This window comes from Phyllostomus hastatus, unplaced genomic scaffold (genome assembly GCF_019186645.2).
Source record: "Phyllostomus hastatus isolate PE091 unplaced genomic scaffold, TTU_PhHast_1.1 phas_contig_948, whole genome shotgun sequence".
NCBI lineage: Eukaryota > Metazoa > Chordata > Mammalia > Chiroptera > Phyllostomidae > Phyllostomus > Phyllostomus hastatus.
Window position 1 is genome coordinate 3,194,147 of NW_025333993.1, and position 15,999 is coordinate 3,210,145.

The 15,999-nt window shown below is 59.6% G+C and overlaps 1 protein-coding gene across 1 annotated transcript in view; it reads right to left on the minus strand.

Moving 5' to 3' along the window:
• Positions 1 to 15,999, minus strand: part of UMODL1 (uromodulin like 1) — a 52,867-nt gene that overhangs the window by 8,629 nt on the left and 28,239 nt on the right. The window contains exons 12-18 of the mRNA XM_045852585.1: positions 14,402 to 14,971; positions 13,073 to 13,330; positions 11,085 to 11,197; positions 8,330 to 8,543; positions 5,826 to 5,963; positions 3,931 to 4,268; positions 368 to 513 (exon numbers count right to left, since the gene is read on the minus strand). Of these exons, the coding sequence (XP_045708541.1) occupies positions 368 to 513; positions 3,931 to 4,268; positions 5,826 to 5,963; positions 8,330 to 8,543; positions 11,085 to 11,197; positions 13,073 to 13,330; positions 14,402 to 14,971 (1,777 nt within the window). The remainder of the gene's footprint in view (positions 1 to 367; positions 514 to 3,930; positions 4,269 to 5,825; positions 5,964 to 8,329; positions 8,544 to 11,084; positions 11,198 to 13,072; positions 13,331 to 14,401; positions 14,972 to 15,999) is intronic.

A 15,999-nucleotide genomic window follows, 5' to 3' on the forward strand; every position in this document is an offset into this window, starting at 1 on the left:
CAGGGGCTCAGCTGCTGTCCCCTGCACTGTGGGACACGTAAAGGCAGGTGGAGGAGAGGGGCCGCTTCCTAGCGGAAAAGGGAGTCTCGGGTGTGCCCTGATGGGGGTGTCTTCCTGGGGAAGCTGGGGGTGGGCTCGCTGGAAGGGGGGTGTCCTGTGTGGTTGACTAGGGAAGCAGACGTATGACTTTCTGTGGTCGGTCCTGAGTCAGAAGGGGGAGCAAAAATGAGGGGAGCTATCAGTCATGAGTCGAGTCCCGGCCACCGTACGTTTGTGTATACTCAGCCTCTTGGATGGATCCTCGGGGCAGGGCGGGGGTGGGGGGGGACACGAGCTGGGGAGATGGGGGAGGGGGCTCTCCACTCACCCCCACTCCGGAGTGTAGCCCGACGAGGTGAGGAGGTCGTTCTGGAAGGCGCAGTGGATGGGGCTCAGGACCTTCGGGTGGTGGATGATGCCCTCGGGCGACAGGTCATTCCGCAGCGTGGTCCTCACCACGGTGTTCGTCACGTTCTGCACACGGGCCAAACGGGGCGTGAGCGAGCGCCTGGCCCCCCGCAGGACCCCCGCACGGCTGCGGACCACGGCTCGGGGTGCTGGGACGGGGACTTTTTTTTGCAAGATTTCCCCACCAAAACACAAAAACCCTAATGATTTTTTTCTATCATAAGTAGTCAAAAAGGGGGTGAGGTCCGGATGCCGCTGGAGTCTGTTTTCTGGGCCAGTTTCTTCCCTGGGAGAGAGCCAGAGACAGCCCAGGCTGGGGTGCCCATGTGTGTTTCTGGACATGAGGGTGCGAGCCCCTCACTGGAGGGAGTGGCAGAGCCGCGGGCGAGGCGGGCCAGCATTCCTCCCCGATCCTCTGGCCTGGGGAAGGGACAAGGACGCAAGGGCTGGAAAGGCAGCCCAGAGGGAGCGCTCGGGCGTGGGAGCGGACCGCGGCTCACGCTGCGTGCCTGAGTCTTCGGGGAATCGGGAGAAGCCCATAAACCAAGGTGCGGAGCAAACCGGTTTCGAGTGTAAATACAAACATTCCAACGTCGGCTGGTATATCACGGTCTGGCTGCTGGGACTGTGGAAGTCCAGCAGAAAGGAGAGAAGGTTCCAGACAGCAGAACGAGGCCGAGAAGATGGGCTTGCCTCGGAGAAGGCCCCAGCGGGCAGAAACGGAGACCCCGAGGGGGGCCGTTCCCCGGTGGGCTTCAGTGGGAAGGGCTCCAGGAGCAGACAGACCCTTCTGTGAAGATCCCCATCCTGACACTGAATGAAGGCTTTTGTTCAACAAAACGCCCGAAGGGCCAACTCTTCGTGCGCAGCACTCGGCTGGTCGGCGGCTTGGAGTCTGCCCACCGTGGTGGTGGACTTCCCAAGGCCCCTTTACTGCCACTGCCTGAGTGGTCGCCAGAACCGAGCACTGGGCCCCATGAGGGCAGCTTGGGTTCCCTGCGGCGGGGCGCCCAGCGAGGACGGTTAGCCGTGGGTGCTGCTGGGCGCTCACCTGGCCAGCCTCACCCCTTCAGAACCCCAGAAGGGAGTCATTTCTTGGGGAGACAGTACCCAGAACCAGAGATGAGGAGGAAGCGGGGGGCAGGGTTGCACATGATGGCAGTGGAGAAGGCGGAGCAGAGGTGCCGGAAGTGCAAGTCCAGAGCGCGGGAGGAGCTGCTTGCTGGACTCCTCCGGGGACAAGAGCTCACGGCAGACAGATGGTGGATGGATGGCAGATGGAAGAGAAAAGGCCTGAGCCTGATACGGTCACCAGTCCGTTCAGCGTTTGCTGCCAATGAAAATTCCGTGGCTACCTTTGCCAAGGGGACCCACGAATCCGACAGACAAGGAATCCGGGGGCCCAGCAGGCTCCAACAGGAGAGGGTTTGGGAACAAAACTCGGGGTGTAGATGGGGCCTCCAGGAGTGCAAGGGGCGGGGCTGCATTGGGGGTTCCGCAGTCTCTTTCCCCTTCCGCTGCTCTGCTTGCTACTTTGTATGAAATTGCAGGAGGAATGCATCCTCCTCGTGTATTAAACAGGCCTGGACAAACTTTGGTAAAGCTGGTTGCATCGGCGCCGTGAGACCATCTTTAGAAGCTATTAGATATTATTGGCCTGGGCTTTTATATACATAGTGACACTTCAATTATTGAAAACCATGTTCATTTTTATGTTCTTTAATTGACGTTCAGACAGAGGAAGGGGGAGAGAGAGAAACACCAACGTGAGAGACAAACGCTGATGCGCTGCCTCTGGCACACGCCCCGACTGGGGCTTGAACCTGAAACCTACATGTGAGCCCTGACCAGGAATCAAACCTGCAACCTTCGGGTACACGGGACAATGCTCCAGCCAACTGGGCCACCGACCAGGGCCCCACTCACGTTCATGTTTGGAATTCGTTGTCCTTTGTAGAGACCGGTGATACATTAGCTTCTGCGAGCAAACTGGTGTAATTCTTTACCAATTTGTCCCCACAGAAGCCAGTACACACTTCCGAATTCCTGCCTCTCTTTGTGTTCGCGTCTTTTAAGAAGTGGCTTGTGCCCTGGCTGGTGTAGCTCAGTAGATTGAGTGCCGGCTGCGATCCAAAGCATCGTAGGTTCGATTCCCAGTCAGAGCACATGCCTGGGTTGCAGGCCACGGCCCCCAGCAACCACACATTGATGTTTCTCGCTCTCTTTCTCCCTCCCTTCCCTCTCTAAAAATAAATAAATAAAATCTTTAAAAAAATTTTTTTAAAAAAAGAAGTGGCTTATATTTGTGTCTCTGTGCTCTGGAGTCACCGTCGGCCTGAGCTGTCTGGGCCCTGGGGTTTCTCAGCCAAGGCGCAGACCCACGCTCCGCCAGTTAGCATTCTAACGGTCCCGCAGCCGCGTCTGCAGTGGGCCGTGCCCGGCACACCAGGTCCGGAATGTGTCTTCCCAGCGGTGCAGGGGGTGCCTTGAATGATTGTGGCCAGTGTCTCAGGAGGACTGAAGAGTCCCTTTCTGTCTTCAGAAGGATTTTGCAGGGACTTAATGAACGTGATTCTGTGCTCTAGCGAGACTTTGGGGGCAGGGACGGATTTCTGTCTCTTCCTACCATGATCCGTTTATAGTCATCGAACGTAGAGATGCGTCTGCGACTGTAAATTTAACTTGTGTTTTAAACCTGGAGGCCGGTAAAATTTAAACTGCTTTGCCACGAAAAAAGGGAGGTGGAACCTGCTGTTGGCAACCCATTGTGTTTGTGCAAATCAGTCTTCAAGGGGAAATGGGGTGTTGACAAATGTCAAAGAAAACCAAGACCTTGTGCGGATTCCAGGGCTGGCACAACTCAGGCGGGACAGAGTTCCGTTTGCGCTACCAGTTGCTGGACCGACCGGATGTAACTGTGCTGCATCAGGCGTTTGTCCAGCTCCGAGGAACAAAGGCAGCGAGCCGCCGCCTGCAGCCTTGACCTTGGCCCTCCCGGCCATGGTGGCACTCGCCCTCAGGAGCCACCCTGGGGAACATCCCAGGCAGGAGCTGGACTGCTCTGCCCCAGCCTGCACTCACACACCCCCCCCCCACACACACACATCCATGTTCTCACACCTGCACACACAGACAGCCACGTTCGCACACAGGCTCCGGGGTTCCTGCGTCTCCTCCTCCCCCAGCGGCCCTGCCTGTGTGTCAGACCCACTGAGAGGACACTTAGAACCCTGACTCTCAGGCCTTCCCCCGGGCCCTTTGCTCTGGGACCCCTGCAGGGCCGGGCCCTCAGCCCCCCACCCCCCTGGTTCTAGGGTGCTGCCCACTCTCCAGTGAGGACGTGGCCTTATCCCGACTCCTTGGCTGGGCCCCTCACCCGGAGTCAGAGACCTCAGGGTGCAGAGTCTTCCCTGGGCCCCGGGTCCCTCCGCACACGGAGGTCCAGCCAGCCTGGACACCCCCCCCCCGGCACCCCGGACTCACGCTCTGCACGAGGGTCCCGCACTCGCTCCATCCGGCCACCAGGAACACGTGTGTGCCGTTGCTGTCACTCACGTTGCAGGACGGGTGCCCCAGGTACAGGGAGGACTCGGGGATGGACTCCTGCTGCAGGAAGCGCCTCTCGACGGCGATGGCCACCTTCTCGATCTCGCAGAGCACCCTGACCGCACCGGTCAGGGTCAGCCGCGGGGGCGGGCCCTGGGCGGCCGGGCGGTTGCCTTGCTCGGGGGCAGCCCTAGTTTCCGCTGCGGTGGGGGGCTGCTCTAGGCTGGGGGCCGGAGAAGAATCGGGGGCCCGGGTCGTGTTGAGAGAAGAGTCACCTGCGTGCGAGACACGAGGAGATGAAAGCAAAGTGCGGCTCTGGGTGTGGGGCTGTGGCGTGAGCCGGGACAGCGAGGCCGGCCCAGGGGCAACAGGGTGGGGGAGAGCAGACCGGGAACCGCCTGCGCTCTGCAGGAGCACACCTGGGCACCGCACAGCCCAGCCACGGCCACCCACACGCACGTGCGGCACGCTTCCGCCAGCCCAGGCGGCCGGGCTTGGCTCCCTTCCCCATGGGCCCCTGCGGGCCAGGAAACCTAGGGACCCTCTGCCCTCCCGGCCCCTCCCAGGCCGATGCTGGGCCTCTGCCAAGCCTGTGGACTTGGGACAAGCCCTCTACCCTCAGGAGTTCCCGAGTCCTATCCCTAAGATGAGTTGATCCAGTTTACTCTCAGGATCCTTGAGCTCCTCGCTCCTGCCCCAGCTTCCTGTGTCCCCCGGGGCACATCCGGTTTCACCCTCCAGGAGGACGAAGAGGGTCCTCAAAGGTGCCCACCGTTCTCCCTGGGCTCCCTCCTCCAAGGAGACGCACCTTGGCCCCCCTCGGGGCTCTCCTTTACGGGCTGGGTCCACTGCCTGCCACCCTGGCACATGCCTCCTCTCCTCTCCACGTGGAGGACTCACCCATCACTCTGCCGCCTCACCGAGCGGCCCCAGCCTGCAGGATGCGTCCAAATCACTGCTCCTGTGGCTTGCGGCCTTCTCAACTGCTCTCACCCACCGCCCTCGGCGGTCTGCTCGCCCCTCTCCCACCCATATCCTGCAGGCACCCACGCTGCAGCCGGCCTGGCTGTGCGCCTGGATCACACTCACCCTCACAGCTCTGTCCTCACCACTGCCCCCGCCTGCCACGGCCTGCCCCACCACAGCCCTCTCTGCCCAGTGCTGTCTTAGCCATCCTTTAAGACCAGCTCTAGGACACCTCTTCCAGGAAGCCCTCCCTGACTACACACATGGGGCTGAAACAACTTAGTCTCCTCTGGGCTTCCTGCTTCTACCTCAGACGGTGCCCGCTCTATATCCCTTGTGACAACTGTTTACTTGTATAAACGTCTGTCTCCCTTCAGGTGACCCCCGACCCCTGGGTGGCAGGCATCATCTGAGTCAGTGCCGAACCCACTAAGGGCCCATGGAACGGGGACAGCGCTGGGTGGGAAGAGGGGCTGAGTGGACATGTTTCCTGCGTGCTGCCGTCCCACGGGCTGCACGTCTCGCAGGATCTTTTACATCTGAGAGAACACACCTCAGGCCGTGGGTGTGCGTTTTCACCTCGGTCATGGGAAAAAGCACCTGGGGGTGTGGGGCACGACCCAGGAGGCTGGAGCTAAATGGGAGAACGTGAAGGGACAGCGTGTACACACCCACGTGCACACACACACATGCATGCACACATACCCCCTCACACGCGTACACACACGTGCACACACACCCCATGTAAGGAAGCTCAGCCAGGACGTAAAAATAGGCTGACCTCGTTTGGAAAAGCAGCACGTTGCTGCTTTTCAAAGAATGGGTTGTCCAACAGTGTTCCAGAAAGGGGGCGATGAGGCCATTACCTTCACAGGGCCTTCCAGAAAATTCCACGGGGAGGTCGGGGGCACCGCCCGCACAGCTGCAGGCGAAGGACCCGAGGGTGTTGCGGCAGGACGTGCCAGGCTCGCAGTCGTCCTCCCTCCTCTCACACTCGTCGTAGTCTGCGCGGCGTTTGGGGAACAGAGAGGGGGCCCTCTCAGTGGGCTGGAGGGTTGTGGGCGAGGGTGGCCCGGCCAGCCGTTTACAGACCGCCTTCCGAAGCACGCATCTCGGAGAAGGTTGGAGATTATCCAACAACAACAAAGATAACCACTTCGGGGGAGCTCTGGAGACAGGTGTGGGGTGCGGGCAGGGGGCAGGAAGGCTGCAGGGGCTGTTCTGGAAGGAGGGTGCCTGGTCCGGGGACTGGGAGGGGACACTGGGCAGGGTCACATCAGAGCACCCCACCCAACTCCTGGTCTCGGGTGGGGGGGCACCCAGAGGGCGAGGCAGTCCTGGGCGGAGGCCCTCAGCACCCCTGCCTTCCGTCTCCACACTCACTCGCGCACTGGAGACAGTGACGCAGACCCACGGGAGAAAACGGGAATGAGGCGGCACGGCTTCACCAAGAACAAACCCACTCTGGAGAGTCCCTCCCTCCCAGGAGTGGCCGTGTTCACGCAGCTGCGTATTCCGTCCCTCGAATACGGCACAGACGACGACACGGCAAGAGCGTGTGCTGTCTGCACACGCGAGTCCTGCTCTCCCCGATCGTCGCTTCGTCATGAACACTTGTGTCTGGCCAACCCCGCGGTTAATCACGGCGTAACGGCCGTGGCACGGACGGACGTGCCACCGTTTCCTTAACCTGGTCCCTATCCGGGGACCGTGGGAGATTTCCAAACTTTACCTTTTAAGGAAACACTGAAGGTGAACATCTTCGGGGGTGAACCATGGTCTCACCTGTGACCTGTTTCCTTGGGACAGGGTCCTAGAGGTGGCCTGACAAAGTCGGAGTGGAGGGACATTCTTTCAGCTCTGGATGGACACGGCCAAACTGGTTTCCGGGGAGGGCAAGCTTGTTCGGACCCCCCCTTCACCACCCATTCACTGGTATTATCGTTTGTGAAACGCGCTCTTGGACGGGAAAGAGGAGACGCTTGTCCTAGTGGGGAGCCTTCGGTTATCACGTCTCTGTGCGTCATCTGCGTCTCTTCCTCCGTGTGGCGTCCGTTTGAGACGTTTCTGCATTCCTCTGCCAGGTTCTTAGCATTTCATTACCAATGCATGTGATCTCTCTTTGTATTTAGAGTATAATTCTTCGTCAAATTATTGAAAGTACATTTTGGTTCATTACTTGCTTTATCATGGTGCCTTTACGTTAACATAAAAAAAGTACAGTTTTATGGAGTCGAATATTCCAGCTTGTTCTTCGGTGGGCTTTGATTTCCTTCTGCTTTTAAACTTGGAAGGCACTTCTCATTTCAAAAACTCAGAAAAATACTCATCTGTGTTGTCTTTGATTTTTTATGCACGTGACTAGAAGCTTTGTGTCAGCTATTTTCGGCAGGACACGTGCTGTGGACTGAACTGTGCCCCCTCCAAGGCCATCTCTGGAAGCCCAGAGCACCAGTGTGACAGTGTTCTGAGGTGGGACCTTGTAGAGCTAATTAAGGTCAGAAGAGGTCATGAGGGCGGGGCTCAGATGTGCTGGGAGCTATGTCCTTATAAGGAGAGACACTAAGGAAGCTCTCCTTCTGAGGACACACGTCAGAAAGAGGACCCTCATCAGAAACCAGACCAGCCCCCCGGTCTGGGAGATAAACGTCTGTGGGTTAAGCCACCCATTCGTGGTATTTTGATACGGCAGCTTGAGCTAAGACATGAGAAAAGAATCTACGTTGTTGTTTCTCCCTGCTTTTCTTTTCAATGACTGTCACTAGGATCTCCTTGGCAACTGTGCTCGGCAGGAAGTCTGGCTGCAGAGAGGGATGCATCTGCCCTCAGCCCACGGAAACGGGCAGTGGGGTGGGGGGGGGGGGGGCGCAGCCTAGGACAAGGGAGCGGCACCCTGGGAATCTCTGCAAGTTCACCGGAAGGTGTTCTCAACCCTTAAACCTTCAAACAAACCAATAAAAAACAAAAAATAGCCCTGCCTGCTCAGCTCAGTGGATTGAGCTGAGCACGGGCTGCGAACCAAAGTATCACAAGTTCGATTCCCAGTCAGGGCACATGCCTGGGTTGCAGGCCACGGCCCCCAGCAACTGCACATTGATGTTTCTCTCTCTCTTTCTCCCTCCCTTCCCTCTCTAAAAACAAATAAATAAAATATAAAAAAAAAACAAAAACAAAAACACACACACGCAAAAGCAAGATAGTGGCAGCAAGTGAGACGAGGGTCTCATCTGTTCCCGTCTTCATCTCAGGCCGGGAAGCCCCGAAGAGGAGGTGCGTGAGCGACACCTTCCAGAAACAAAGGCAGTGGCTGGGCTCCCACGGCCTCTCACCCCAGCCCCAGTGACCCGCCCCAGGCCCGACCTGCACGTACCCCACAGGGCGGCGTCCCCCCCGACCACCTCCAGCAGAGAGGCATTCTGAAGGGCAGCGAGGAACGCGGCAGACACGTCCCGGACCTCCAGGTCCTTGAGGATCAGCAGGTCGAACTCCACCACCACGCTGCCGTTGGAGATGCGGGTCACTTCCACCTGCACCCCGCCGGCGTCCAGGTGCTGGCGCATGGTGGGCGCCAGGGAATCCCGCACCTGCAGAGACACAGGGCTGGCGAGACGAGCTGCCTGAGAGCAAACAGCGTCCTTGTCCCCAAGGGGCTCCTCCTGGGCCAGCAGGGCTGGCCTTGGCTGAAAGGTCAAAGCCACAGGGCAGTCTGGGCCCAGCCCCCGTGCCTGTGGGGTCTGAGGTACCAGCCAGTCAGTGTGGGACTGGGCACAAAACCCCTGCCCTGGGGGCTTGTCACTCACAGGGGGTCCACAGCCACTCAGGATCTGCCCCCATCAGCTCAGAGCCACGGTGGGGCCAGGGGCTGAAGGAGCCGTCATAGGGAGGGACACCCCCTCCCTCGCTTGTCTTTTCCAGAACAATCTAGAACATGTCCCCTCTGTTCTTCTTCTCCGGCTTTCTAAAAACTGCTCCCTCACAAGCACCCCTGTTGTGCCTGCCTCTTAGAGGCTTGCTTTTTGCTCTATCGCTTTGGTCAGTGCCTTACACCAACCATGACACCACACCAGCGTGGCCCATCATGGCCGACGTGTCCATGGAGACACACGATACAGCGATGCCCAGTAAGGAGTCCGTGCGACGGAAATCTTCTGTGGCAAAGTGCACCTCCAGGCTCTGCCCCCACAGAGAAAACTCGGCCGCCTCTGCACTGTAGGAGGTACTTGAGGCACAGCCTTGGGGCAGTCAAACGGAGCAAGTCCCCTGTCACCCAGCAGAGGCTGCAGAGGCCCAGAGACACCAGGAGCTGCCTGCAGGCAGGTGGCTGGCATGATTATCGTTCGATCAGTCAGCTCTTACCTACCACCTATGTCTGTCTGTCTGTCTGTCTGTCTGGTCTATGTATGTATGTATGTATGTATCTATCTCTCCCTCCCTCTCTGTGTCTCTTTTGCTCTTCTGGGACTTCCTAAGAGTGACCTGTCACAGTCTTGGACTAATGTCACTGTCACCTTTAGCTGATTTTCAAACCAGTCTCAAGCCAAGTTCCAAGCTCCTTGCTAGAAACTTACAAAGAACAAGATGCTGAATTAAACCAACTTCTCAATCTGTCTTAAAATCCTCCATATAAGTGGCACAATTATTTGCTATTCTGAAATTCTACACAAACAAACCAAAAAAAAGAAACAAAAACCTGTTCCCGAAAAATAGGCAGAAGAGGAAAAGGCTCAAAGAGGAAAGATTAATCGAGAAACTCAGTGCAGAAACGGAGCTCCCCCACGTGACCACTGAGCCCAGTGGACGGACTTCAGCGTTTGCTGAGCATTGTGGGTAATGATCGTTCACCCCAAAGGAGACGGATGCACGAATGCATCCAACCATCCCCAACGCTGGGATCCACACACGCGAGGGGCCAGGATAAACACAGCAGAATCCCAGGTCCCAGGCGCCTCGGCTGCACAGTTCCTGGAGAGGGCGTGACTGTTTTCATCACTTAGTGACACTGGCAGGGGTGACCAGAGACAAGGTGGGGACACTTGCACCGGTCAGGTGCCACATGGCATGACACGCCACCACTAGACAGTGCCGCCAAGCTCTCGCCCCTGTGTCGTAAACTCCCAGGATAAGGAGGAGCTAAAACACGTGAGGTTTCTCCCTGTGCAGATAAGACCGCTGGGCCATGGCCAGTGTGTCCCCTGGGCATCCAAGGGTGAGCTAGCCTCCAATAAGGAGAACACTGAGAACGCCGCCTGACGAAACTGTAGCAATGCAGCATCCCGCAGAAGGCTACAGGGGGTGGCAGAGGACAGTGCAAGGAAGAGCAGGAAAAGTAATATTTTAAAGCCAGCGGTTCTGGCAGCACTAGTCACAACAGCCCAACATTGAAAACACCCCGGATGCCCATCACTGAGCGAATGGACAAACAAACTGTGGTCCATCCACAGGAGGGAATATTATTCAGCCACTAACAGGAACGACGTTCGGATGTCGCTGCGGGGTGCATACACCCCGGAGACGTGATGCTCGGTGAAAAGAATCCAGACACAAAACATCACATGCTGCATGACTCAATTTCTGTGAAATGTCCCGGACAGGCAGATTTGGAGACAGACAGAACACTGGCGGCTGCCGGGGGGCAGAGAGAAGGGGGAATGGAAAGTGACTGCCAGTGGGTCGGGGGTTTGGGGGGAGGTGGGTGATGAAATGTTCTAGAATTAGAAAGTGGTGACAGCGGCACAATTTTGCAAATACCAAACTGAGTTTTGTGGTTTCTGAAAGGAATCTCAATTAAAAAAAAAAAAGTGTTCTTGTAAGGCAGGGGAGGGGCTGTCTGCTCCAAGGGGTCCCACCTCGGGAAAGGTTCCCCGAACAGGGAGCCATGCGAGCAAGGGTGCAGCAGAGGAGAGGAGCGTGCCCCTGCCCACCCCCACCCCCCCGCTGACGTGTCTGTCTGGCAGCAGCCCCCGGGACCCCCAGGCGCCACGCCGGAGCTGGGAGGCCCAGCGTCCTTCGAAAGATGGGCGCCCTCTGCACCCTCGGGTCGCAGTCCCGCTCGGCTGCAGGTAGGAGGCCACCTGCCTCCCTCCTTCGCATCCCACAAGGAAACAAGGGCAATTTCACCAACTCACCATCCTGAAGAAGAGCGCCAGGAAATCCCGGGACTCCTTGCTGCTGGCATTGCGGAAGGATTCCGAGTACCGGACGTTCGCTATTCTGACCTTCCCGCTGAGCTTCTGGGCGGCTGCAGGAGGAAGCACACACGCGTTTGGGACAGGAATGCGTTGGGGAACAGACCATCACGTCTATCGGAATGGCAGTGTTTTCCTGTGGGCCTGGAAGGTCATCACACCGAGGCCGGCTTGGGCTCTACGAGAAGGAACAGTGCCTAACACGCGCGGACACAGCCCCCAGACTGGAGGACCCCAGGACAGAGCCTGGGGACAGGAGAACCTTCCGGAGGCTATGGAATCAGCTCGGCCCCTACAGCTCGCTCCTCCCTGCCTGTGTCATCACCTGTGCAGAGCGTGTCCGGGGAACTTACCAGCGAGCGGGGACAACCTGGAGAGTGAAAGGAGGCACTAGCAGCCCATTGTGCCAGGGCCTCGGTGCGCACCGGCTGTGCCCGGCAAGCCCAGACATCAGGTGGCCTTGCCCTGCCTGGCTCAGGGCCCACGGCCCACGACAGAGGGCCCAGGGTCCTGACACTCTCCCCTCTTCTTCCTCCCCTCTGGCCCTGCCTCTCTGCGGCATCAGGGCAGCTGCTGCTCTGGCACCGGCCCGTTCCACCTGCATCTTTCCCTCCGCACAGGACTTCCAGGGGTGCCTGTTGCAGAACTGACCCAGGAACGCAGTCCGGCTGCCTATTCTCCGGCACAGAAGCCGTTTCAGTTTTCAATCAGCTCTTCACCAGGTACCTGGGAAGCCCCTGCTCACCCATCAGGAACTGAGAGTCCCTCCCCCAGGAGCCTGTGGCCCCTGGTGTAAGACAAACCACGACACTGTTTCACTACATGTTCCAGGACCAGCCCGAACGCCATGTCCTCGGGATCACTGCCACCGCTGAGTCTGAGGGCCACCAGCCCAGACTCTGGACAACGGAGTGTGTGGCCTGGTCGTAAAGCCACCTGGAGCAGGACAGGTGCACAGGTGTGAACAGACATGGACCCACCTCGGGCTCCCAATGGGAGCTCCTCCCTCCAGCCGGTGAGACCTTCGGAGGCCAGACTGATGCTGACTCTGGGCTGCCCTGCCTGACCGTCCAGCCGACAGTGGCCTCCCCTTGTCCAGTTCCCACGAACTCACACAACAGCACGTCGGACACCTTCTATTTCCCAACCGTGGCCAATTAGAACGTAAAAAAGCACATAAACAAAAATTCTAAACTTTTCTCAGTGCACTCCTGCCGGCGTGCACCCCACCTCGGAGACAACCGCCATCCCCTCTCGGGCAGCCGCCCAGAGTTGAGGACTGACCGGCAGCATCGGGCCTGCCCTTGGCTGTGCGGGGGAGTTAGACATTCAAGAAACGCTCCGGGTGACCGATGCTCGTGTGGAGAGAAGGGGAACTTTATCTGGATGTACAGCCGTGGTCGGCCATCAGCCGTGCCTTATCAGAGCCTACGTGTGATCTGTCTGGTTCTGTTCCCACCCCTTTCACTCTGCAGCCCCCGGCTCTGGGGGCGCCATTCAAGATCCGCTGCGGGCCCGGCTGTCTCCTGCCACTCTTCCTGGAAAGCAGGTCCCCATGCACTGAGAGTGACAGCGGTCAGAAGGAACAGGAGACACACGGCAGATCTGCACCGCCCACGTCTTCCTCCGCGCAGGACACAGCAGGTGTCTGCAACCTCCGGGGCAGAGTGGGGAGCCCCTGGCAACCCCGCCTCTTTGCCCACCATCCCCCAACACCTTTTCCTGAACTGAGCCGCCTGCTGTCTGACCATCCCACGCCAGCGGAGTGTGACTCGTGAGCCAGCCGTGTCTACGTTGGGAAGCCAATGGACACCCAGCAGCCCGCAAGGAAATCCAGCCCCCTCAAACCCTAATTAACGAAAACCTTTCCCGTGCATTTTCCCTCCCTTTAAGAGCCGATGGCGATTAGCGTTTCCGAAAGCCGTTACCTGTCCTCACTTTCAGGCGTGCCGTGGCACTCTCTCTCCCACACGCTTTGGCCACAATCTCGACCAGGTGCAGGACGCCGGGCTCCAGGCCCCGCAGCTGCAGACCCGCATTCCGGGTCTCCAGGTGCACAGGGGGGCTCCTCGGGGACATCAGTGTGAGCTGGAAAGCGGGGCACAGGGCGAGATCTGCCACCCATGCCAGGTGAAAGCCGGTGCTGGTCACGTTGGAGACCGTGACCCTTCTGACGGGGGCGGGAACTGGGAAGTGGACATAAACACCAAGAATGAAAACACACACTCTGAGGAGAAAGGACAGAAGGAGCTCCGCCCAGCGCGAAAATCAAGGGCACCACCCGGGACCTAAGGCGTCCTCAGAGGACAGCAGCCCAGAGTGGTCCCATGCGGTCTCCTCGCCGCAAGCTGAGCACGCGGGTGCAGGGCCGCTGGAGAGCACCCCTAACGTTTCAGTTTGGAGTCTGTCTCGGAGGTCCCCGGACTAGCCGAAACAGGCCTCTTGAGCAGGTTGTGGGCAGCTCCCCCAGAGGTGCTGTCCCCCTCAAGCCTGGGCGGACACTGAGGAGTCGGCAGGCTGGCCGCTACTGGCTCTAGAGCCATCCTCACGGGGCCCGGGGGCACTCAACAGCACGGGTCTACGCGGGTTTCACAGCTCAGTCCTGGAAGCTGCACAGCTCAGGGGAGGAAACGGGCTTGACAGCTGCATTCGTGGGGAGGCCAGCCAGAGTCGGGCCAGCGAGGCGGCCAGGCCCTCTCCCGCACAGAGCTGTCGCCTGTCTCCTGCGCTGTCGCCCAGGGGCCTTGGGGATGCCCCGAGCCTGTACGTGTAATGTGTAATGTGTAACGTGTAACATGGAACAGCTCGGGTCAGCACGGCTGGGGCTGCACAGCGGGAGTCAGCACAGTGCGGGGGCCTGCAGAGCTGAGGTCAGCGCGTCTGGGGAGGAGCAGGAATGTCGGAGGGGTCCAACACGGCTGCAGGCTGTGCCCTGGTGCTCGTGGTGACACGCACCCCGGCATCCCCTCCAGATGCCTGAATTCCTGCCCCAGCTGTTGGCAGCTGCGAGGCTTCAGAAAGGGCGGGGGCAGGGGGGAGGGCTAGAGAGAACGGAGACAGAGTCTCGTCCTAACTAGACCAGAAGGCGGCCCCCCGGGGACAGGGCTGCTCTGTGCCCCGGGGCGCCGAGCCCCGACACCACAAGCCCGCCTGAGTGTCCCTGAAGGGGCTTTGACTCGACAAGTGCAGGCGTCTGTGCCCCTGGAGCTCACGCCGACCACGTGGTCCCATGTGTCCCCAGGGTTCCAGGCACTCACCACAGGCCGGGGGCTTCAGAGACGCGGGGGTGGAGGCCGAGGGTAGGTCTGAGGAGCCGGAGCGTCCAGGGTCTGTGTTCTGTGGCCACGTGGGGTCCGGGGGTGCCGGCAGTGCGCCCCACGTGGGGAGGCTGGCGTGCCAGACATGGCCCTCGGGGCCCTCGGCAGGGGTGGGCCCGGCGTGCGGCTCTGTGGTGGAGTTCCTCAGCATCCATCCGGGGGTGTCCACCAGGCCGTCCGTGGCCCCCAGAACAGGGCTGCCAGTTGGCTTAGGGGCCCTGCTGGCCGTCCACTGGCCCACCCCCAGACCCGGGGCCTCGCCGGGCTCACTCTCCTCCACGCCTCGGCCTGTGTTGTTTCTGTGCCACTCAACCACGGTGCTGTCCTCTCTCTGGGGTGGAGTCCCTGGGGCCTGGGCCTGGCCCACCGCAGGGGTGTCCCACGGGTGCCCGGGGCTGGGTGACGAGGCAGGGGTCTCCAGGCCACGGGCTGCTGTTTCTGTGCTGAGAGCGGGGGCTGTTACCCCTGTCACCAGGGCCAGTGCGCCTTCCGTGGGGCTCACCATGTCACCTGCTGGAAGACATCCACTCTCACGGGGGTGTCTTGTCCAGACACATCTGAGCAAAGCCCACCAGACACCGCCCGCGAGCCAGAGCCTCCCGGGCGGGCCCCACGGGGGAACACACGTCGTCTCAGTTGGTGACTGTCAATGTCTAGTGTGGGTGTCACCCAAGCGACTCCCGTGGAGCACCAGGAGGAGCCTCCCCACTTCACAAATGACGACGCTGAGACCCCAAGAGTGGGGGTCCACGGGGAGGGGGCCCGCAGAGCCAGGACAGGGCTGCAGGCCTTGGCTCCCGCAGGCCGCCGGTGGATCCGACCAGCCTTTGGGACATGGAGCAACGTCCCCAAATGTGTGCTCGGGGTGGGGCGTGTGCTGGCCACGGCCATCCGCCCGCTGGACATCACATGACTAAGGAGAAGGTGGGAGAAGAGAAGCCTCCTGGGTGTGAGGGGGCGGGACCACGTGCACGGCGGGTGAGGAGCAGAGTTCCTTTCTGGGGGCAAGTCTCGGCTGCAGCTTCCAGCTGGAGGCCCTCACTGGGCTGGCAAAGGGGGCCGGGTGCCTGTACCGCCACCCCTCCACGGCCAGGGCAGAGGTGGCTGGTCCCGCCAGCCCTGCGCATCTGCACGGGCCTCCTCCTGCCCCTCAACTCAGCCCTCCCGGCAGCCCCACCAAGCAGTTGGAACTGGCGCCCCAAAACACTCAGGGCAGAGCTTTTTGGTCCCACATCAGGGCCTTCTCCTCACCTGCCTGGGCTTCTACAGCCTCTCGGGCGCCAGACACCCTGGGGAGGGATCCCCTCCTTGGGGGCTGCATTATGAGTTTCATGAATACATTTGTCCATAAAAGAATGAAAAATTATGTCTTAATACTGCACTGGTCTAAAGATTGGATTCATGACTGATAATCACTATGATGTTAGTGTCTCTCCTTTGATTTTAAAAGGAATTAAAATGAAAACATTTCCATGGGTTCCTAACAGTGTGGTGGGCCCTGGGCCCCGTGCCCCTCGTGCCTGATGGAGAAGCGGGCC